This window comes from Miniopterus natalensis, chromosome 1, assembly GCF_054644295.1.
Source record: "Miniopterus natalensis isolate mMinNat1 chromosome 1, mMinNat1.hap1, whole genome shotgun sequence".
NCBI classification, from domain to species: domain Eukaryota; kingdom Metazoa; phylum Chordata; class Mammalia; order Chiroptera; family Miniopteridae; genus Miniopterus; species Miniopterus natalensis.
In genome coordinates this window covers 112,009,396-112,033,100 of record NC_142081.1, presented here as the reverse complement: position 1 = coordinate 112,033,100, position 23,705 = coordinate 112,009,396, and the positions used below count along the sequence as shown (strand labels likewise).

Here is a 23,705-nt window from a genome sequence, read left to right as displayed (position 1 = left end):
TACTAGTTCATTCTGGCAGCTTTTAGACCAATGACATAAGAATATTCAAAGGATAAAGGCCACAGAATATGTGATTTTCATAATGAGAGGAGTTGTTACTTAATCTCTTTTAAAGAGGATCTTTCCCTTGGCCAGGTGGCTCAGTTGTTGGAGTGTCGCAGGTTCAGATCCTGATCACGGCACATACCCGGGTTTGGGTTTGATCCCTGGTCTCCGGGCCTGTAAGGGAGGCAACCGGTAGACATTTCTCTCCCACATCTACGTTTCTCTCTCTCCTTCTCCTTACCTCCCTCTCTAATATCCATTTAAAAAAAAGTGAACTCTTCAAAGTCTGAAAAACTCAAATTAAAACTCATAAATAAAATTACTTTAAAATAATTCTTATACAGTAACAATGTCTAAAAAGTTCAGGAGGAAAGGAAATGACACATAATGGGGAAAAAAGTGCCCATTTTGAACTAGGGAGCAACAAAAAATATTTAAGAAATTTCTGATGTCCAAAAAGGCCCTCCCTCCCAATATCAAAGTAAACATTAAAACATTTAAAACTATAGTATATAGAAATAGGTACTTTAAGCTTTCTAAATGAGAGCATGAAGGCTCAAAAGAGAATGTTATGTAGGTGGTTAACTAGAACTTTAGAAAAGTTTAAGATACACATTTCCCTTTTCTCCAAAAATGAAAGCAAAAATAAACAAATGTAATATCCTCTAGTAATTAAAATAATCAAAAGGGAAATGAAAAATACTAAGGCTCATGAATTAAGCTTAGGCTAAAAGAGTTCCTCATGATGTTGAAAATCTTCATTTCTGTTTTAAGAGGAAATACTAAACTTGCTGGAAGAGGAACCTTGTATTTCCACAGCCCTTGTTACTGTAGATGAGAAGCTGACCATGTTAATTCCCCTCATTTCTCCCCTAAAAGGAAATCACTTAGCTGGGTCTGAGCAGGAGCGGTGACATTTCTCCATTCGTGGCACATGAGGGGCTCACCATGTCCCAGCCCCTCACTCCTCATTTAAGATAAGATGGCACTGGCCCGCTGCGCAGCACTAAAGTTATCGCAGCTGCGGGATTTTCTTACAGCCGCCCTGCACAGGCTTTTGTTTTCACAATATCTGGAAATGGCCTAGGAGCAGAAATCAAAGAGAGCACAGACACGTTAGAAATCACAGGGCTGCAGCCTGAGCACAGAAAGCACCACCGCTGAGCCGCACATGCCGCTTCCTCAGGCGGGTGACGGCTCCTGCCCGTGGGCAGCTGCGGGCTCCCTGCCGAGCCCTTGGGCTTCTCCTTTAAGCTAATTCACTGAGGCGAGTCTCTTAGGGGCTGTGATTAGACGGCCAGAGGAAAGGGGGACGGAGGGTTTATTTTAAAGTTTGGGTTTTCTCAACGGTGTCTAAGGCGTGACAGGCTCCTAACAACACTATCACCTGTTGCCTGCGCACTTGGTCCCTTAAATATAATAAACACACGGGGGCAAAATCAGTGTTACTCAGCTATTTAAATTCTACCCAGTCTTTATTAGCTATTATCTGCTCTAAGCAAATTTAAATGAGACAGGCTTCTGCTGTACTTTCCTGAAAGGTAGGAAAGATCTAATGATTGAAGCACCACAAGGTACTGTTTCACTTGCAAGTTAATTATGGTAGAAACACGCCGATTCCTAAAGTCCGATCAAAGTCCCACAGAAAGTGTCCATTTTAAAAGTGTCCATTTCAGTTGTGAATAATTTTGTTGTATCACCAAAGGTCATAAGCCATAAATATGACTGTTCCATGTACTTTACCATTTCCATTAAAAGCCCGTGTACTTTCTACTGTGAGTATTTGAAACGCACATTCCACAATTAATACAGGTCCCTCAGGTGAGCTTGTCTCACAAACTCACGGGACTGAACTGTGACACATACAGAAAAGGCATGAACTTGCAAAGTGAGTTAAGGTGGTAAGTAGGTTATGTTTGTAGATATGATTAGTGATTCAATTGTAAGAAATTATTCATGTATGGTTACAAAAAAGAACAGTTTCAAAAAAACCATCAAAGATTAAATTTGATTTAAAATACTCTGAATCATGGTCACAGAAAAGACAATTTTCTTATAATGTGGGATTCTTCCTATCAACCATAAGAGATACCGGAAATATGTGAAAGAGTTAGTAAGTCTTCTTCACCCTGGTAGTTTAAAAAGCTTTTCATTGTCCTACATAATCTGAGTTACCCACAGATGGTGTCTGGTGTCTGGTGGAAACCCCACTCTGTGACTCCGCAGCCTTACCTCCAGGGCCTGTGCTCTTTCTTTTCGCAGACAAGCAAACTCATTAGGCAATTTGCGGTCACTTGCTAGGGACCGAAGGTCAAAATAATATTTGGCATAGACACTGGCAGAGACGTGCAGACGAAACCGGAGTAGAAATAAATACTGCGTCTCCAGCTCATTTCTGAGGAAGAAGGAAAACACAAAACCCACACGGGCGCGTCAGTCCCGGGCGCCCGCAGGCCCGGCTCAGCCCGAGGCTGCTCTGACTTAGTTACGAGACCGCAGAGGCCCCGCGGCGCTGCTGCGCTAACGCTCAGACAGCGCCCAGGGCGCAGGGCGGGGGCCCTTCCGCACCCCAGCACTTTGAGTTCGGGACAAGGGGGAGCAGGGGACGTCCCCGAGCCCTGTGCTGCTGGCCCGGGCTCGTTCCCCAGAGTCCCGGCGGCGCAGCTGGAGGCTCCCGCTCCTCCCCGCGCACAGGCCCCGCTGCGGTGCGGGCGGCAGGAGCTGCGGGGGCTGTTCCTCAGCTCTGAGACCCTGCGGGCTTCCTCACCAGGCCTGTGCCAGGAAGGGGCTCATGAAAGGAGAGATGTGCCAACACAGGAGCGGGCACATCGCCATGGCAGCAAATGGGGCCACTGAGAGCTGCCACTATTATCTTAGAGGGACAAGTCTTGAGGCAACAAGGAATCACCTCTAGTAAATAAATAAATAAAGATGCCACACTCAGTGGGAAAGGGGAACCCTCCCCGCCCCCAGTGCACGGGGCTAATGTCAAAGGGCACATGCAAGTTTCTGTTCACCTGAACCTTACTGGGGAGAGAAACTGTCACTTTCACAGACCTGGACACACTTTTAAAACTTTGGAAGGCAGAAGATTACAGATCGATGTCTTGGCTGGACTAAGCCCACCTTATGATATGGCTTCTGAGCGAGCACTAGAGTCAAACTCAAACAGTGTTCCCCACGCTGGGGATGAGATCCCGAAATGTTCAGCCTGCCCTGCCCCTTCCCAGAACAGCAGGGGGACATTCCCAGGTGAGGTGTGTTCAATAAAGGAGGAAAGGAAATTTGGGAGCAGTCCCTTTGCTATGTGACCATAGTGCTGTCACTTGCCAAGAAGTTCAATAAATATAAAATTACAGTAAATTGTACTACTTCACAGTCATCCCTTGATAGTCATTAATAAAATGATAAATACCTCAACAAACATAAGAGAAGCTTTTCAAACATATTTGCTTTCCTAGTTTTAAAGCTTTAATATTTTATCCATTGGATAGGTCAGCAAAAGCTTGACGTTCTCCGGTATGGAGAACAGTCAGAATATGAGCAGAGATGAGGTTTTCCTCACTTGTTACACTTTAAACCTAACTGAACCTACTTCCAAAATTAATTTCCTGTCCATTGGCCATAAATCTACAGAAATGTAAATCAGATAAAGTTCTGATAACCAGCTAAACAGGACTTACAACAGGAATAGATGCACTTTACTGTCCCTTTTACAATTTCATCACAACTGCATGTTAACTGTGACATCCAGCACCTTCCTAGGGTCACCACTTCCCTTCACAGGGATTAATCATGAAGCAAAGCGTGATGCCTACCGATCATGCAGCGTCTGGTTTATTCTCTGTTGTTTTTTTAGTTTTTCAGTGGCTACATGGCTGGATGGCAGACCATTTAGGGCACAGCAAATTTTCTGAGTAGCAGGCTGTTCAGTTTACCTTATTCTTTTGAAGGGAAATCATATTCTCAAAAGACACATAGATGTTGGAAATTTTTAAGAAAAAGCTGATAGACACCAATTTTCCAGCTTAGACTCCAAGGAGATCACTACCAATAGGAGACAACAGCAGGTGGATGATACCAATGTACATGAAACACGGTTATAGTGCCTTCCAGTTTCCACAGATCATTAACAAAAGCAGCCTATTATAAACATAGCTCCTGGGGTTTCTCTGTTCATACTCAAAGAGCATTCTCTACAACAAATCTATACCTAGACACTGCCGCCATTTCCCCTGAAGCTCTCATCGATGACACGTCACACAGCTTCCTGCACGTTCTCTGATGTTATAACGAGAGCCAGAGGCCCACAGGGTGAGCTGCAGGTGTTGAGAAAGCTTCAGCTGCCACCACAGTGGGGCTACTGTTCATGAGCACAAATTATCCTTCCCTCCAGAGACAAGTTTGAAGACTGATGACAGTGGTGTCAAAGTCAGTTTAGCTTCTGCAACTTCCTGCAGAAAACTAATTCCATTGGTTTCAATTTTATTATTTGCTGTCATAATGTTTGCTAAGATTATTACCAGCAAGGTCACTCTGACTACTCATTTTACATGATTATCAAAGTGTCCTTTTCTATCAAAAGCCATTTTGAGCTACTGATAATCCCTGGACCCTTCTCTTCATCACAAGTATCCTCATGTTAGTTCTCAATATGCATTTTGGTCATTCTGAAAGGGCATTTATCTAGAGTAATGAGAAAAGGTAACAGAAACCAATTCTGGCTACTGCCCACCATCATCTCAATTTCCTATGCTGTCAAATATAATCTAGGGGGGTCTTCCCACATTTTCTTAAATGCCACCCACAAAGACATTTTTGAAAATCGTTATTAAATTTATTGGGGTGATACTGCTTAATGAAATTATATAGGTTTCCAGCATACAGTTCTCTGATATATCATCTGTATATGGCATTCTGTGCAGACCACCCAAAGTCAAATCTTTTTTCATCACCAGATATTGGACCCCCGTTACACAAAGACATTTTCACTGTCAGGTAGGCACTTTGTCTGCTGGAAATACCTTTTGGGCTCATCCTGCCTACCACCCTCAGGGCCCTTCACAGCAGTTAATGTGGCCCGATCAAAACTCCTTGTGATGTTTGGTGTTCCACTCCCATCTCTGCATGCCAGCTCTGAGGAGCACCCTCATGGGTAACCTATAGCTTCCCACAAAGCAATGCTGTGGTTGCTGAGTGCCCCTGAAAATTCTCAAATGGGGTGGGCACTGGAAGAGGCCAGTGATGTTTCTCTAACTGCCTGAGAGGTAGGACCTTCCTAAATCAACAGACCTATTTTTAAACATGTGAAATGCTCATTAAAGAGCAGGAGAGAGCACAAGAATCTGAAACCTGTATATGTGGCTAATCTTCTATCATGGTTTCTTTAACAACACAACTTTAGATAAAAGGAGGAAAAAAACAGTAAATGCAAATATACAATGTGTGACTCAGGTTTGAGCTGTAACCCACTCAACAGTCTAGTGGCGCTAAGGCCATAACAGTGGCCAAAAAATTATTTAAAAAGCCAAATGTATGCCCCTTAAAAACGGAATGGAGACAACAGAAAAATGTTGACTGGGATCCAAATGGGTGGTAGAGTAGGTAAAAGTTACCCTCACTCCTCCCAGGACAAAACTGGAATTAGGACTAAAATATAGAACCATCAAGTTGAATAACCAATAGAAGACTAGCTGAGTAGAAGTCTTATAACCAAGGATTTATGAAGAAGCCACATCGAGAGGCTTCTGGTAGGAAGGGTAGAGACTTGAAAAGGGCTGGCCCCGGCTCCCACGTGCACTGGCCAAGCACCCAGAGGGCTATCTCAGCTACAAAGGTCTCCTCTTAAAAGCACAGGGTCTCAGCCCCACGCCCAGCTCCCCAGCCCAGAGCACCAGAGCCAGGAAAAGGAGCCCACATAACAGCTGGCTATGAAAATCATCAGGGATCTATCTTCCAGGGAGAGACAGGAGTCTCATAGAAACCCAGGTCCCGTCCTCAAGAGCCAGCACACAAAATCTTGTTTATGGTCACTTACCCTAAGCACAAACAAAAGGAGGGTGGCTCAGTGCACACTAGTGAAAAGAAACTGGGATGTGTGGCTCTGAGCAGAGAGCTAAGGGACAGCTGCCAGGATCTCTGTGCTGAGTCCCTCTAGCCCACTGCCCACAGACATCATCTTTCTTGGGTTGAAGACTCTTCTCCTATGATATCACACTGAGGGAAAGCATAATCTCACCCTTCCAATCCCTGTCCTCTCAACCTGCAGAGCTCATATCCGACAGAAAATTCAGCTACCTGGGCCGAGGGTGTGGAGGTCTGGGCAGACTCAGGGTGTGTCAGAGACTGAGTTGTGTGGCTTTGGGTCAGGGGCCTTTTCTCCCCACCCCCTTCCTTAGAACTTAACAAGTCCCACCCCACCCCCCTAAGAGATCCACTAGTTCCACCGTCTGGAATCCTAAGAGCCCTGCCCTACTGGACTTGGGGTCTCCAGGAGCTCTCAGCTAAATCAAGGAAGGCTGAATTGTGTAGCTTCAAGTCAGGGGCCAATTTTCCCTCACATATTCAACTGGTCTAGAACCGTCTCTTCACATCACCAAATCTTGGTCTGTTTGGGCCTGATAAACTCTGTTGGTTGACCCCAGATGACTCCCTGAGACACTGCTCTACCAAAAAGTCTGTGGGCACCCAGCATTTGACAACTGGATTTGATGTACTTTGGGAACTTTTTTCTGAGTGGCCTGAGACTCGGCACGGACACCAAGTTTGAATATGTATCAGCCTGGTGAACACCACTGGCTCCTACCTGATGACTCACTGAGAACGTAACTCACCTAACTTGGTGCTGCCAGAGGCTCTTTCAGTGACCCAACTTAACAGGCAGCCTACAAGTGGAGGCAGGTAAAGGTGCATTGCGAATCGCCTTGGGCCTTTTGCTGACCTGCACTAAAGCTCACTGCTGGTGGGAGGCGGCCTTGATGAGCAGCTTGGCCCTTCCCATGCACTCCCAGTCAAAGCAAGGGCAGCAGCAAACTGTGACTCGCTTTATAGCTCCAAGATGATTGCCCAGGGCCAGTCACAGGTAGAGTCAGACACTGACTTGCATGAGTCAATCCCAAAAGGCGTAAAAACCAACACACCCAGTGGCAAGCTTCAGACAACATCACAGCAGGACTCAATTAGCTCCATAAGCAGCATATTCAAAGGGAGATCTCAGGAAGCAAAGACCCCGCTGAGGTGAATTCTGCTTCATGTGGAAGCTCCTGCACAGCAGCTCATACACCGTGGTCAAGGTCAATCTCCACAGTCAACCAGCATGAGGGCCAGCTCCACACATAGATGGGCCAACAGCAATCATAACTAAAATACAACAGAAGGCTTTACATATCTCACACAAGAACCATTCCTGGAGCACCAGTAAATGTGATCACATAGTGTGCCAAGGGTCCCACAGGATACCTACTACATAAGGCCACACCACCACGACAGAGACACATAGCAGAATGACTTAATACACAGAAACAAACATAGAGAGGCAGTCAAAATGGGGAGACAAAGAAACATGCCTCAAATGAAAAAACAGAAGAAGTCCCAGAAAAATAATTAAAGAAAATGAATGCAAGCAATCTACCAGATACAGAGTTCAAAACAGTGGTTATAAGGATGCTGAAAAAACTTAGTGAGAACTTCAACAGCATGAAAAAGAACCTAGAAATCATAAAATAGAACCAGTCAGGCCCTGCCCAGTGTTGCTCAGTGTTTAGAGCATCACCATGAGGACCAAAGGGTCATGGGTTTGATTCCCAGTCAAAGGCACATACCTGGGTTGCTGGTTCACTCCCTGTCCCAAGTCTGGGTACGTGCAGGAGGCAACCAGTCGATGTGTCTACCTCACTTCAATAATCCTCACTCTCTCCACCTTTCTCCCTCCTTCCCTGCCTCCCACCCTTCCACTCTCTCTGAAAAGCAATGGATAAATATCCTCAGGTGACGACAACAGAAAAAAAAAAGTCAAAAAGAATACAATATCTGAAATGAAAAGTACGCTTGAAAAAATAAATAATAGTTTAGATGAAGCAGAGGACTGAATCAGTGATTTGGAAACAAAGCAGCAGAAAACAATCAGGAGAACAAAAAGAAAAGAAAATTGTAAAAAATGAGGATAGTTTAAGGGACATCTGGACAACATAAACGGTAACAATATCAATATCATAAGGATGCCAGAAGGAAAAGAGAGAGAGCATGTGGGCATGTAATTAAGAACTTATTTGAAGAAATAATGACTGAAAATTTCCCTAACCTGATGAAGGAAAAAGACACAGAAGTCCAGGAAGTGCAGAGAGTCCCAAACAAGACGAGCCCAAAGAGGCCCACAACAAGATAAATCATAATTAAAGTGGCAAAGATTAAAGACAAAGAGAAAATCTTAAAAGAAGCAAGAGAAAAGCAGTTAGTTACCTAAAAGGGAGCTCCCAAAGGACTGTAACTGATTTCTTTGTTGTTTTTTTTTACTTTTAAAGCCTTCCTTTTTATCTTTTAATTTTATTTTGTTGTTGAAAGTATTACAGATGTCTCCTTCCTCTCCCTAGATCCATTCCACTCTACTGCCACCCTGTTCCCAGGCTTTTATTGTACTATTTTCTGTGTCCATGCGTTGTGCATATATGCCTATAAGTTCTTTGCTTAATCTCTTCCCAACTCAGCCTTTTCTTTTGATATACGTCAGTCTGCTGCATACTTCACTGTCTAAAAATATGGAACACTGCACAAATTTGCATGTCATCCTTGTGCAGGGCCTATGCTAATATCTAGGAAGTGATCATCATGGTAACTGATTTCTCAACAAACATTTCAGGCCACAGGCACAGGCAGGACATATTCAAAGACATTAAAACAGAGGATCTACAGCCAAGACTACTCTAACCACCAAGACTATCATTTAAAATTGAAAAAGAAATAATGAGCTTCCTAAACAAGAAAAAGCTAATACCAAAACAGAATTACAAGAAAAGTAAAGTATTTTCTTTAAGAATATGAAAGGAAGACAAAAAATCAACAGGGAAATGCAGACCTTAAATGAACCACTAGACCTAATGGATTTAATTGACATTTATAGAACATTTCACCCCAAAGCAGCAGAATACACATTCTTCTCAAGTGCACATGGAATATTCTCAAAAATAGACAACATGTTAGGGCACAAGGCAAGTCTCTAAAAATATAAGAAGATTGAAATCATATCAAGCATCTTCTCGGATCACAATGCCATGAAACTAGAAATCAACCACTATAAAAAAACTCAAAAATATTCAAACACATGGAGGCTAAACAGCATGTTATTAAACAATGAATGGGTTACCAAGGAGATCAAGAAAGAAATCAAACACTTCATGGAGAACAACAAAAATGAACAGACAACAACCCAAAACCTATGGGACAGAGCGAAAGCAGTCCTGAGAGGAAAATTCATAGCATTACAGACCTATCTCAAGAAACAAGAAAAAGATGTGATGACCTATCTAACACAACAACTAAAAGAACTAGAACAAAAACAGCAAGTAAAGCCCTGAGGAAGCAGAAGGAAGGAAATAATAAAAATCAGAGCAGAGATTAATGACATACAGACTAAAAAAACAATACGAAAAATCAATGAAACCAAGAGCTGGTTCTTTGAAAAGGTAAATAAGATTGATGCACGTTTAGCCAGACTCACCATGAAACAAAGAGAGAACCCAAATAAGTAAAATCAGAAATGAAAGAGGCAATATAACAACTGACCCAACAGAAATACAAAGGATTGTAAGAAAATATTATGAGCAACTATATGCCAACAAATTGGACAACATGGGGGAAATGGACAAATTCCTAGAAGCATACAACCTTCCAAAGCTGAATCAAGAAGAGGCAGAAAACCTGAAGAGGCTGATAACAACTAATGAAATTGAAGCAGTAATAAAAAAAACTCACAGCAAACAAAAGTCCTGAACCAGATGGATTTACAGGTGAGTTTTATCAAACATTCAAAGAAGAATTAACACCTATTCTATTCAAACTCTCCCAGAAAATTCAAGAGGAGGGAAAACTCCCAAACTCTTTTTATGAGGCCAACATCATCCTAATCCAAAAACCAGATAAAGATACTACAAAGAAAGAAAATTACAAGCCAATATCCCTGATGAACATAGATGCTAATATATTCAGGTTTTTAATCGAAATGGTTTTAGTTTTTGCCCATAGAGTATGATGTTGGCTGTAGGTCTGTCATAAATGGCCTTTTTTATATTGAGGTATGATCCGTCTATTTGCTAAAATACTAGCAAACCGAATCCAGCAATATATTAAAAAGATCATACATCATGACCAAGTGGAAATTATTCCGGGGATGCGAGGTTGGTACAACATTTGCAAATCAATAAATGTGATACATCACATAAACAAAATGAAGGACAAAAATCATATGATCATATCAACAGATGCAGAAAAAGCATTTGACAAAACCCAGCACACATTTTTGATAAAAATTCCCAACAAAGCGGGAATAGAGGGATCATACCTCAACATAATAAAGGCCATTTATGACAGACCTACAGCCAACATCATATTCAATGGGCAAAAACTAAAACCATTTCCCTTAAAAACAGGAACAAGACAGAGATGTCCACTTTCACCACTCTTATTCAACATAGTACTGGAAGTCCTTGCCATAGCCATCAAACAAAAAGAAAACATAAAATGTATCCAAATTGGAAAGGAGGAAGTAAAACTGTCATTATTTGCAGATGACATGATATTGTACATAGAAAACTCTAAAGACTCCATCAAAGTATTACTAGATTTGATAAATGAATTTGGAAAGGTAGTTGGATACAAAATCAACATCCGGAAATCAATGGCAATTTTATACACCAACAATGAACTTTCAGAGAGAGAAACTACAAAAACAGTAGCATTTACAATTGCAGCTAAAAAGATAAGATACCTAGGAATAAACTTAACCAAGGATGTAAAAGACCAGTACTCGGAAAAGTACATGACACTGAAAAAAGAAATAGAGGAAGATTTAAACAAGTGGAAGAATATACCATGCTCATGGACTGGAAGAATTAATACCATTAAAATGTCCACACTACCCAAAGCAATTTATAAATTCAATGCAATTCCTATTAAAATACTGACAGCATATTTCACAGACCTAGAACAAACATTTCAAAAATTTATATGGAACCAAAAAGGACCCCAAATAGCTGCAACCATCTTGAGAAAAAAGAACAAAGTGGGAGGGATCACATTACCAGACTCAAACTGTATTACAAAGCCACTGTAATCAAAACAGCCCGGTACTGGTACAACAACAGGCATACAGATCAATGGAACACAACAGAGTCCCCAAAATAGACCCACGCCATTATAGTCAGTTAATATTTGACAAAGAAGGCAAGAGTATCCAATGGAGTAAGGACAGTCTCTTCAATAAGTGGTGCTGGGAAAATTGGACAGATACATGCAAAAGAATGAAGCTAGACCAGCAACTTTCACCATACACAAAAATAAACTCAAAATGGATAAAAGACTTAAATGTAAGTCACAAAACCATAAAAATCCTGGAAGGAAACATAGGCAGTGAAGTCACAGACATCCCACATAGTGGAATTTTCACTGATACATCTCCTAGGGCAAGACAAACAAAAGAAAAAATAAACATATGGGACTACATCAAACTAAAAAGCTTCTGCACAGCAAAAGAAAACAGCCTCAAAATACAAAGGAAACCCACGGTCTGGGAAAACATATTTGCCAAGGATGTATCTGATAAGGGGCTAATTTCCAAAGTGTACAAAGAACTCATAGCACTCAGCAAGAGGAAGACAAACAACCCAGTTAAGAAATGGGCAAAAGACCTGAATAGACACTTATCCAAAGAGGACACACAGATGGCCAAGAGACATATGAACAAATGCTCAATGTCCATAATCATCAGAGAGATGGAAATTAAAACCACAATGAGCCAGGCCAGGTGTGGCTCAGCATTTGAGCATCAACCTAGGATCCAGGCGACTAGGGTTCGATTCCCAGTCAGGGCACATGCCCGGGTTGTGGGCTGGATCAATGATGAGTCATTGATGTTTCTTTCTCTCTCTCCCTCTCTTTTCCTCTCTCTGAAGTCAATAAATATATATATAAAAAAACAAAAAACACACAATGAGGTACCACGTCACACCTTCAGAATGGCTGCCATCAACAAATCAACAAACGACTTCTGCTGGCGAGGGTGTGGAGAAAGGGGAAACCTAGTCCACTGCTGGTGGGAATGCAGACTGGTGCAGCCACTATGGAAAACAGTAGGGAGGTTCCTCAAAAAATTGGAAATGGAACTGCCTGATGGACCCAGTGATTCCACTCCTAGGAATGTATTCTAAGAATCCTGAAACATTAATCAGTAAGAATATATGTACCCTGATGTTCATAGCAGCACAGTTTACAATAGCCAAGATTTGGAAACAGCCCAAGTGCCCATTAGTAGATGAGTGTATAAAAAAGCTGTGGGACATTTACACCATGGAATACTACACAGCTGTAAAGAAGAATCTTATAACTTTGGGACAGTATGGATGGACCTGGAGAATATTATGCTAAGTGAAATAAGCCAGGCAGCAAAAGACAAACATCACATGATCTCCCTTATACATGGAATCTAAAGAACTTAAGAAACTGATGAACAGAATAGATTCAATGACATGGAAGCATAGATGAGACTGACAAATGTCAGAGGGATGGAGGAGGGCGGGTGCGTGGAGGGGGAGAGAGTAACCAAAGAATTTATATGCATATATGCACAACCCAAGGACAGGGACAATGGTGGGGAGAGGGACTGGGGAGGGGGATGGGACAGGGTGGAAGGGGTCATTGGGGAGAAAAAGGGACATTTGTAATATTTTAAACAAAAATAAAATAAATTTAAAAAAAACAATATGAAAGGAAAAACAGGCATACAGTTATAAGGAATGAAATGGTATTAAATATATATCGATCAATAATCACTTTAAGTGTAAATGACTTGAATGCTTGAATTAAAAGACAAAGGGTAGCTGATTGAATAACAACACAAGACTTATATATATACTGTCTACATGAGACCCAGCTAGGATTGAAAGAAATATGGAGACTGACAGTAAACGGATGGTAAAAGATAGTTCATGCACACGGGAAAAAAAGCTGGGGTAGCAATACTTGTATCTGACATAATCGACTTTAAAACAAAGGCTATAATATGAGGCAAAAGGGACACTACATAGTGATAAAGGGATCAACCCAATGAGAGGATATAACCCTTGCAAACATTTATTCACAAACATAGGAGTTCCTAAATACATAAAGCAGATCTTGATGGATATAAAGGGAGAATCCACAGCAATGCAGTCACAGGTGGAGATTTTAACACCCCAATTCACATAAGTGGATAGATCTTCCAGAAAGAAAATCAACAAGGAGACACCCATATTAAATGACACACTAAACCGTATGGATTGAATTGATATTTTCAGAGCATTTATCCTCAAAGAAGCAAATATACTTCAAGTGCACAGAGAATATTTTCTACAATAAATGGAATGTTGGAGCACAAAACAAGTTTCAATAAATTTATGGAAACTGAAATCATATCCAGAATTTTCTCAGATTATCTTTTAGTATTATACACTAAATTAACTTTTTTAGTGTATAGTACTAAAAGTTAACCGCAAAATAAACTGAAAAACACACAAACATATGGAGGCTGAATAACACCCAACTGCGCTGGCTGGGTTGCTCATTTTGTTAGAGCACAGTCATGTACACAAAAAGGGTGAGGGTTCGATTCCCTATCAGGACACATACCTAGGTTGTAGGTTCGATCCCTGGTGTGGGCACATATGGGAGGCAGCTGAGGAATGTTTCTCTCTCTCTCTCTCTCTCTCTAAAAAAGCAATGAAAACGTATCCTCAGATGAAGATTTTAAAAAATGAAGTAGCATTTAACTAAACTATCAACGGGTTAACAATTAGATCAAGAAAGAAACTGAAAGGTACCTTGAGACAAATGAAAATGCAAACACAACAACCCAAAATCTACTAAATACACCAAAAGCAGTCCTAAGATGGAAATTCATATACCAGTGTTCCTCAAAAAATAAGAAAAAGTTCTAATAAACTATCTAACCTTATGCCTAAAGGAATGAGAAAATAAACAAACAATGCCCAAATCGAGTAGAAGGAAGAAAATAATAAGACCATAGTGGAAATAAACAAAATAAAAATTAAAAGAATAATACAAAAGATCAATAAACCTAGATCTGGTTCTTTGAAAAAATAAACAAGATTGATAAACCTTTAACCAGATTCATCAAGATAAAGAGGACTCAAATACATAAAAGCAGGAATGAAAGAGTAGGAACAACTGACACCAAAGAAATACAAGGGATTATCAGAAAAGATTATAAACAACTATATTTCAACAAATTAGATAATCTGGAAGAGATCGATAAATTTCTAGAAATACACAATCTTCTAAAAGTGTACAAAAAGAAATAGGAAATCTGAATAGACTGATTACAGCTAATGAAATAGAAGTTTTAATAATTAAAAAAAAAAAAGCTTCCAACAAACAAAAGTCCTGAACATGATGGCACAGATAAATTTTACCAAATATTCAAAGAAGAACTGAAGGTAATCCTTCTCAAACTATTCCAAAAAATTTAAGAGGATGGAAGACTCCCAAACTTATTTTATGAGGACAACATTACCCTAATTTCAAAACCAGATAAATAGACTAAAAAGAAAGAAAACTATACAACAATATCCCTGATGAACATAGATACAGAAATCTTCAACAAAATATTAGCGAACTGAATTCAGCAATACATTAAAAAGGTCATACATGATGATTAAGTGAACTTTATTCCTGGGATACAAGGTTGGTCCAATATCCGCAAATTCATTTACCTGACACACAAAAACATAAACAAAATGAAAGATACAACTATATGATCATATGAAGAGATGCAGAAAAAAATTTGACACAATCCATAACCCACTCAAGATAAAAACTTTCAGCAAAGTAAGAACAGATGGAACATATCACAACATAATAAAGGCCACATATGACAAACACACAGCTAACATCATACTCAATGAAGAAAAATTGCTATAGTTTCCCTTAAGATCAGGAACAAGACAGGGATGTCCACCTTCACCACTCTTATTCAACACAGTACTGGAAGTCCTAGCCACAGCCATCAGGCAGTAAGAAAAAGTGAAAGGTAACCAAATTGCAAAGGAAGAAGTAAAACTGTCAGTATTTGCTGATGACAAGTTACTGTGTAAAGACAACCCTAAAGATTCCACCAAAAAACTACTAGAACTGACAAATGAATTCAGTAAAGTAGCCAGGCATATGATAAATATCCAGAAATCAGTTGCACTTTTATGTGCCAATAATGAACTATCAGAAAGGCAAACTACAAAACAATCCCACATATAATTGAATCAAAAACTACCTAAGAATAAATGTAACCAAAGAGGTAAAAGACCTGCGCTTGGAAAATTACAAGACACTGAAGAAAGAAACTGAAGAAGATACAAATAAATGGAAGCATATACCATGCTCATGGATAGGAAGAATTAACATCTTTAAAATATCCATACTACCCAAAGCGATCTATAATTCAACGTAATTCCTATCAAGATACCAATGGTGTTTTACAGAAGTAGAACAAATAAGCCAAAATTTTATATGGAACCACAAAAGACCCTGAATAGTCACAGCAATTGAGAGAAAAACAAACAAGGTTGGAGGTATCACGTAACCTGATTTCAAACTATACCACAAGCCTATAGCAATCAAAACAGCATGGTAACGGCATAAAAACAAAGCTATAGATCAATGGAACAGAATAGAACGTCCAGAAAGAAATCAACACCTATATGGTACATTAATATTTGACAAAGGAGGAGAGATCAGTCAGTGGAGTAAAGACAGTGTATTCAATAAATGGTGTTGGGTAAATTCCACAGATACTTCCAAAAAATGAAAGTAGACCACCTTCTTACAACATATACAAGAATAAACTCAAAATGGATTATTAACTTAAATGTAAGATTCAAAACCATAAAACTCCTAGAAGAAAAGAGGCAATAAAACCTGAAACATTTCTCTTAGTAATATTTTTTTGCTGATAGATCACCTGAACATGGCAAAGACAAAAAAATAAACAAATGGGACTACATCAAACTACAAAGTTTTAACACAGCAAAGAAAAATATGAACAAAATAAAAAGACAACACACTGATGGGAAAACATATTTGACAATAATATATCTGGTAAGGGGGTTATTATTCAAAATTTATAAAAAACGAATATAACTCAAAACCAAAAGTACAAACTATCCCATTAAAAATGGACAGAGGACCTGAACAGACACTTCTCTAAAGAGGACACACTGATGGACAACAGACATATGAAAAGATGCTTAACATCACTAATCATCAGAGAGATGCAAATTAAACCACAATGAGATTTCCCCTCACACCTGTCAGAATGTCCATCACCAATAAATCAACAAGCAGGAAGTGTTGAGAAGGATTTGGGAAAAGGGAACACTTTTGCACTTTTGGTGGGAAGGCAGATTGGTGCGGTCATTTTGGAAAACATTATAGAGTTTCTTCAAGAAATTACAAAGGGCACTGCCTTATGACTCAGTGATTCCACTTCTAGGTATGTGTCTGAGGAAACCCAAAACTCGAATTCAAAACAATCTATGCACCTCTGTGTTCACTGCGGTATTATTTACAATCCTCAAGCTATGGAAGCAACTCAAGTGCCCATCAATAGATGAGTGGATGAAAAAGCAATGGCATATTCCTCAGTCATAAAAAGAAATCTTAGCATAGAGTGAAATCTTACCATGTGTGAGAGAGCATGGCTGGACCTAGAGGGGATTATGCTAAGTGGAATGAGTCAGTCAGAGAAATACAAATACCACATGATTTCATTTTGCAAAGCGTATGATTTTCTAACCATTATGCTGCACACCTGAGAATAATACAAAATAATATTGAATGTAAAGTTTTATTGGAAAAAATAGGAAGTAAATAATAAAGAAGAGGGGGAAAAAGGACTGGAACTGGCAGACAGCTTTCAGAAAGCCATGAAGATATTAATAGTACTATTCTTTTAGGATGTGAGCTTCGAAAATGTTTGCCAATAACCATCAGAGAAATACATTTCAAATTATCACAGAGATTACTACAACAATAACATATGAAGGCCTACTGATTAGTGAAGTATATCAAAATTGAATGTACTTGTATGCCTCATTCAGTTCTCTGCACAATGGAACCTTTAAAAATATTTCTTAATATGTAAACTTTATGGGGGCAACTGATGTATTGGAAAATGGTTAGAAAGTTCACCAAAACCTTTCCAACTCACATGTCCTTGAGTGTGATGCCCCGGTGGATTCGGCAGAAGTGCAAATTCCATACAGCCCGGTCTTTCAAATACTTGGCAGCAAGAAGAATGGCTCCCAGAACAATTCTCCTCCAGTTCGTGGGGCAAATGTCGATCTCAGCATACACTGTAAGTCGTTCTAAGTAAATCTGCAAAAGTAGAACACTGGTCTTTGATTCTAGTTCAGTTTAGCTGCTGCGATAAGAACTGTTAGGAATGACAGATTTCATCTGTTTCTGACACGCCTTTTACTCTTAGGTTCTACAGAGGCTGCTGGGCCAGCCAAAGCCAGAGGCCAAGTCACAGCTGCAAACCAAATACTTTGGTTGCTTACTTTGCCCATGTGAATTCCCAGCCCACTTTTCGGTCACAGGAATGAATGGACACCTTGGCAAAGGGCTCCCTGAAGGAATGTTATTACCATCCCACTGGTAAAGGGCAGCACACCCAGGCCCGGCGCAGATGCCTGAGTGCCTGCCATGCGCGCTGCTTCATACCTGGCTGGTAGTTATGGGGCGATTTTACAGAGCACTTGAGTATGTAAATCCCTGGAAATACTGAGCACATTTGTATCTTCTTTACACAGTGACTAGTCCTTTTGTGGCACAAGCTGAAGGAAAAACCTTGTTGTCAAGAGAAACCCCCAGTGGCTGCTGCGGGTGCAGCAGGGCAGGCAGGACAGACAGGAGTGCCTGAGGCAGGTCCGAGCAGCTGTCAAGTATTCCTGGACTTAGTGTCCTTGAAAGAAACACACACGCAGACAAAGAACAGTCCTGTTATATCCCCCAAGCTTCACATCTCCATTATCATTTCATGAAATTCATCTCTGTCTCACACAACCAGAAGCTGAGTCAATTCTATTGGTTTCAGGTGGTAACAGAGCTGCTAGTGTCTATCCCTGGTCCTCCTCTAAACCTGCCAGGTAGCTGGTGAGGTTTCGTGATTTCTTTCACATAGTGGATGTCTATTCTGCAAAGAACTGGGTGAAGTTAACAGCTAAAGAAAGGCTATAGAGGCAAGCGGTGACTTGTTACCTCAAAAGGTGCTTTGCAGTAGAGCATGTGTGCCATCGGACAAAAAAAAGAAAGTCCCATTTTGAAGAGTATCTTTACTGTCTGAGGTTATCAGATTGACAGCTCAGATTTACCAAAGGTCTTCAAACTCAACAGTATTTTAAAACACAAGTGGCTATTGAACATTATTTGTTAGTGAAAGTTTCTGACAATCTCCCAAAATTCAGCGCTGTCAGGTATTCTAAGAATGAACCTCCTTACAAAGTTCGACTTTCTACTTTATGGGAATAATTAGAGGCACTTATACAATGTTGGTAACCTCTCAGCTTCTCATCACCTTCACTGGCAGATGTGCTATGTGGCACTATTCATTCATTTATACCACTTGCCCCCCCGTGTCAGTGGAATTGAGATTTCTCTTCTCACTGAAACTCTTCTATCAGTGAAGCCGATCTCGTCCCACTCCTGAAGAACACCTCCCACAATTGCCTCTCTCTGAAGAATCCTCTGTCTTCCAGAGATTGCCCCCAATGTGAATGTTTATGTTGTTCCCCTCCCACCCCCCGCAGCCCCAAGACTGCTTCCTCACGTTGCTCACAGCAAATGCCCTGATGCTCCTTCTCATCTCCCATTCTCTCCTCAACCCACTTTAGTCTGCCCCTGGCACTGACACTCTACTGAAGCTACTATTGCTAAGGCCATCGATGCCTTTGGCATACAAACCAGAGCTCTTCATCCCCCCTCCCCAAGCACTCCCTAACATCATATAGGGCACTGTCACCTAAGTGTTTGGCCAAAACCCGCCAATAAAGTTACCCTGCTCAAATCGATTAGCAATTCTTGTCATCTCCACCTGTCATTGGAAATCAGACTGCTTTCTCCTACTTTTCACGTCTCACCTGAGTCACTGTTATTGTTTGCTGACTTCTTGGCCTCCACTTGGACTCCCAGCTACAGTCTCTTCTCCCCATAGCAGCCAGGATGGCCTCTAACTAAGAGCACTTCTCTCCCCTGCTCAATATCAGCCAAAGGATTCCCATCAAACAAATAAAAATGTAACTTCTTCCCATGGCTTGCAAGCTACAAAGCCCTGTAATATAGGACTTGCCCTTCTATGGCCTCATGTCCTACATTCTTTCCTTCATTCCACTCAGAGCACAATGGCCATACCTCACTGTTCCTCAATCACAAAAAACACATACTCATCTCAGAATCTTGCACTTGTCCCCTCTGCCTGTAAGGCCAGAGCTCCTCATCTTCCCAGTCCAGTGAGGTCTCTCCATCCTCAGCACTTAGATCTATAAGGACTATCACACTAAAGGGAGAAGGCCCCAGGACTGGCTTAGAGTGGTGGCAAAAGGAGAAAATAATAAATAGAAGTCAAGATAAGTGAGGTTCAAGAGAGTGTGGTGAAAATGCTAAATGCTGCCAAGAAGTTGCTCATTCCATAAATGTCCACTGAATATCTACTCATGTCACTCTTCTGTCTTCTATACACTTTTTATTCACATTCTTTCTCTGCATTTGAACAGCTAATCCTAATTCCCTACCTCTAGCTCAGATCCATGCTCTAATTCCATGCATTGGAGTGATTTCTAGAGACCTCCACTCTGCTGTCTCCCAGGTGCATCGAGCTTAACTCGTCTACAAAGGACTCGCCTCCTCCAACCCAGATGTTCTCCCTCCTGTATCACTTGCTCCCCTCATGGGAGCCCCACTCCTGCCTTTTTCCAGCATGTGCTAAGCACTCCCAGTGGCTGGTAGCTCCATGAAAAGTCCTGCATCTGACCCATTGCCCATTCAGGGGTCTCTATTTAGAAGCACGCACTGCCTCTCCAAGATTTGAACTGAATACTGAAGGAGGCGGCACTGACCTAAGGAATCTTTCCCTCCAGACCAAGCAGTAGGCTTTCCCCTTTAGGTTTGCTGGAGCAGGAATTAGTACAATCCCATTACTTCTCACTAGAATAGGACCACCTATTCCAGATGATACAATCTGACCATAGGAATTCTGTATGAATGACACAAAGGTCCTCACACAGCTGCAGCTTAGCAGGCAACTAGAATCCTGGGCAACTTCATGGGCAGGCACAAGAGGACAGCAAAGATGGATGAACACCCATCATCCAAAGAACAGATAATTTAGAGCTCTAGTTTCCAATGAGGACACACATTAGGACTGCCTGGGGAATACAGCCTGGGACTCAGCTTAGGCCTACAGTGATTCGGTCACTGCCTGGGGCCCACAAAGTTTTGTTATTGCCAACATCCTGCCCCATCAGCACACCTTGTAGGTGTGCACATGTGTGCACTGCATGTGCACGTCTCGAGGTGTGGAGGGAGAAACCGGAAACCTCTCCTGCTGCCTTTAATAGCAATTCTTTTGGGATGACAAAAGCAAGGGGATTTGAAATTATAATGATTATTAAGCTTAAATGTGTGTATTTCAATTCCTTTGATAGGTTTCCCTTATCAAAGTTCTGAAAGAACTCTTACCAAAGTTGTTATTGAAAATTCAGCTGTTAGCTTTAGGGCATTGAAAAAAGGCCGAATGAATGTATAAATAGATTGGGGATCAGGATTATCATCAAAGTTTTCCTCTGGAACCGCTTCCTGCTGAAAGAAGGAAAAATGCAATGTAAGTATCCACTGAAGATAAACATGAAGTGCTTTCAGGAGACCTATCTCCTACCTGTGCCCACGTGCCCCTGAAAATAATTTTGATTGGGTGACATGTCTTTTAGTCTTTTAAATATAAACAATGAGACCTAAAAAAACAATAGTGATTCAATACCTACACTCATTTAAGATGAATGCAGGCACAACCTCAGAAAAGTTACATGTTCCTTTTCACCTTCCCCATACAGAATTCTATCTAAATGGAAACTATCTTTAGGCTCAAAGGACTTGTTCACCCTCATGTCCTACTTCTCTGCAACCAACTCTGAAAATGTGTTTCCAGTTTCCTGTACCCACAGGGCCCTAAGGCTGTGCCGTGCTAAACAGCAGGCAGCAGTCACATATTGCTCTAGGGCATCAGAAGATGGGAACTGGAAATTTTCTTGTCATTCTAATTAATTCAAAATTTAAATAGTTGTTTAATTTTCTTCATAAAGACCTTCACATATCTGTTAGGTTTATTTACAAATGTTCATATTGTTTGATGCTACCGAAAACTATCTTTTAAAACGAAATACTTTTCTGGAGGGGGCATGTTTACTCACCTTAGCTCACCACCTGTACAAAGCTGAAGCTCAGTTCTTACTGACATATTTCCTATACAACATTCTTTTTGCAAAATAATTAGGTAGAACATGAGATGAGGAAGAAAACCAAAGGAAGATAATTTTGACTTCAAGCTGGAGAGAGTAATTTTCTTCTAGTGATTAATTTCAAAGCAAATCATCATGAATAAACACAATTGTATGAGAAAGAATACAGCCTCAGTACAACTGATACTTACTGTCAGCGGGTGCAGCCTCTCATCAAAAATGTCCTTGGATCTGTCTCCATCTCTATAAAATAAGAAGGTGATTTTAAAAACAAATCCAGGAATTGCTAATATTTTAGTAACACATCTGCTGGGAATAGAGAGAGAGGTGGAGGGAGAAGCTTAACCTTCTACAGAGTCCTACTAATTCTTAGATTCCGTAAGAAGTTTCTGGCCTCTTTTTACCCAGCACATCCAATTCTGTGAAATCTCCTCCACAGTGAGCAGCCAGAGCTGCCCCTCCAGGCGCTGACCCTCCCTGACAGGCGACGCTGGTCACCCAGACAGACGCGACCTGCTGCCTCGCCCTGGGCCACACAGGAGCGCGTCACCGAGCAGGAGCCGGGCCATTCGTGTGAATACGAGACTCATGTTTCCCAGTTTCGCTTCTCTTGTTAGTTTCCTATATTATTATTATGTGTTTCTTCTTGTCTCTTTTAAATAGTTTGAGTTAAAAACTTGACTTTTTATTTTTAAAATGACCAGTTACTGGTTTTAGAGAGGAAGGGGGAGTGAGGGGAAAAATGCACATGGAAAGGCTGCCTCCTGCACACGCCGAACTGGGGATCGAACCTGAAACCCAGGAACGTGGCCTGATGGAACCGAACCCACAACCTGGGCATGGGCCCTGACTGGGAATGGAACCTGCCCCCTTGGGGCGATGCTCCAACTGAGCTGCACTGGCCAGGAAAACCAGTCTTTTAAGTTTAATTTTCCACACAGTGGTTCCCCAAATGTGTCTTGCAGGCCTCTGGGGTTCCCCTAGACCACTTTCAGGAGACACATGAGGCCAAAACTGTTTTTATAGAAATCCTAAGGCATTGCCTGTGTCTACACTGACACTGCAATGACTGTATAAAAGAAAAGTCAGTAAAACTGGCTTCTGAGCCTGCGTCCAGGCAGGGGCACCGCCCTGTGCTAGGAGTCACTCTATTCCTCACGGCCACTGGTGGAAAAACAAATTCTGCTTCACTGGAGAACATCCTTGACAAAGCAGTAAGGATGGTGTTATTAAACGCTGATTCTTATTTCTATCTGAGCAAGGGGGAAGTATGCATTAAGCACTTCTGCATACCGAAATGTGGTTGTTAAGGAAGAGCAGTTGTGACTTAGTTGTGAGCTGAACAAGTGACTTTTTCATGGAATAACTTGTTTATTTGACAGTACAACTGTCAGTCTCTCAAAACTGAAGAGTGAGCATGTCACTTCAAGGAAAGTAACTTGTATATATGCTGCCAGTGACACAATTCAAGCTATCAAGCTAAAAATCAAGGCTGGGGAAAACCTGTATCTTTTTTGTGTGAGCCTGACAGCTTTTCAATACTTAAAGGATTTTCAGGGAAGACTGGTGGTGATATGATGCTAACTAACAACAGTGAGTTTTAATGCTGTGTAAAGAAATGTGAACCAATACTTTCCAAATGACCAATGTATTATATTATCATAAAATTATTTACAATAAAAAGATTCATTCAGCATATAAGATATCTGAATGGATATTAATTTAATAGAGACCTTACTGCAAGTTCATGGATATGATTTAAAATTTCATTGAAAATACTTTAAGAAACCAGCATTTGTGAACTTTGGGTATAGTATCAAAGAATATGCACAATTATCTGAAGGCTTTAAAAATACACCCTTTTCTAGCCATACAGCTACATGAGGCATGGTC

At 40.9% G+C, this 23,705-nt stretch overlaps 1 protein-coding gene and 1 pseudogene across 1 annotated transcript; both read right to left on the bottom strand.

Annotated features, from left to right (window-relative positions):
* Positions 1-477: 477 nt before the first annotated feature.
* Positions 478-21,461, bottom strand: LOC148094312 (cyclin-Y-like protein 1). Its single transcript, XM_087820708.1, has 5 exons — positions 21,381-21,461; positions 21,037-21,156; positions 17,510-17,676; positions 2,278-2,440; positions 478-1,128 (listed from the first exon to the last, which is right to left on the bottom strand). The coding sequence occupies exons 1-5, from the start codon at positions 21,459-21,461 to the stop codon at positions 1,018-1,020; spliced, it is 642 nt and encodes a 213-aa protein (XP_087676834.1). The 3' UTR covers positions 478-1,017.
* On the bottom strand, positions 8,793-8,854 carry LOC148094313 (U6 spliceosomal RNA; annotated as a pseudogene).
* Positions 21,462-23,705: the final 2,244 nt, after the last annotated feature.

Bases quoted from the DNA above. Each gene is read 5' to 3' on its own strand.
- LOC148094312 (XM_087820708.1), bottom strand. From the start codon at position 21,461: ATGAGGGTGAACAAGTCCTTTGAGCCTAAAGATAGTTTCCATTTAGAT. The intron at 21,157-21,380 runs GTAACTTTTCTG...TCCTTCTTTCAG, and splicing joins GGGAAGGTGAAAAGGAACAT to CAGGAAGCGGTTCCAGAGGA. The intron at 1,129-2,277 runs GTAAGGCTGCGG...TTCTGCTCCTAG, and splicing joins AAAGAGCACAGGCCCTGGAG to GCCATTTCCAGATATTGTGA.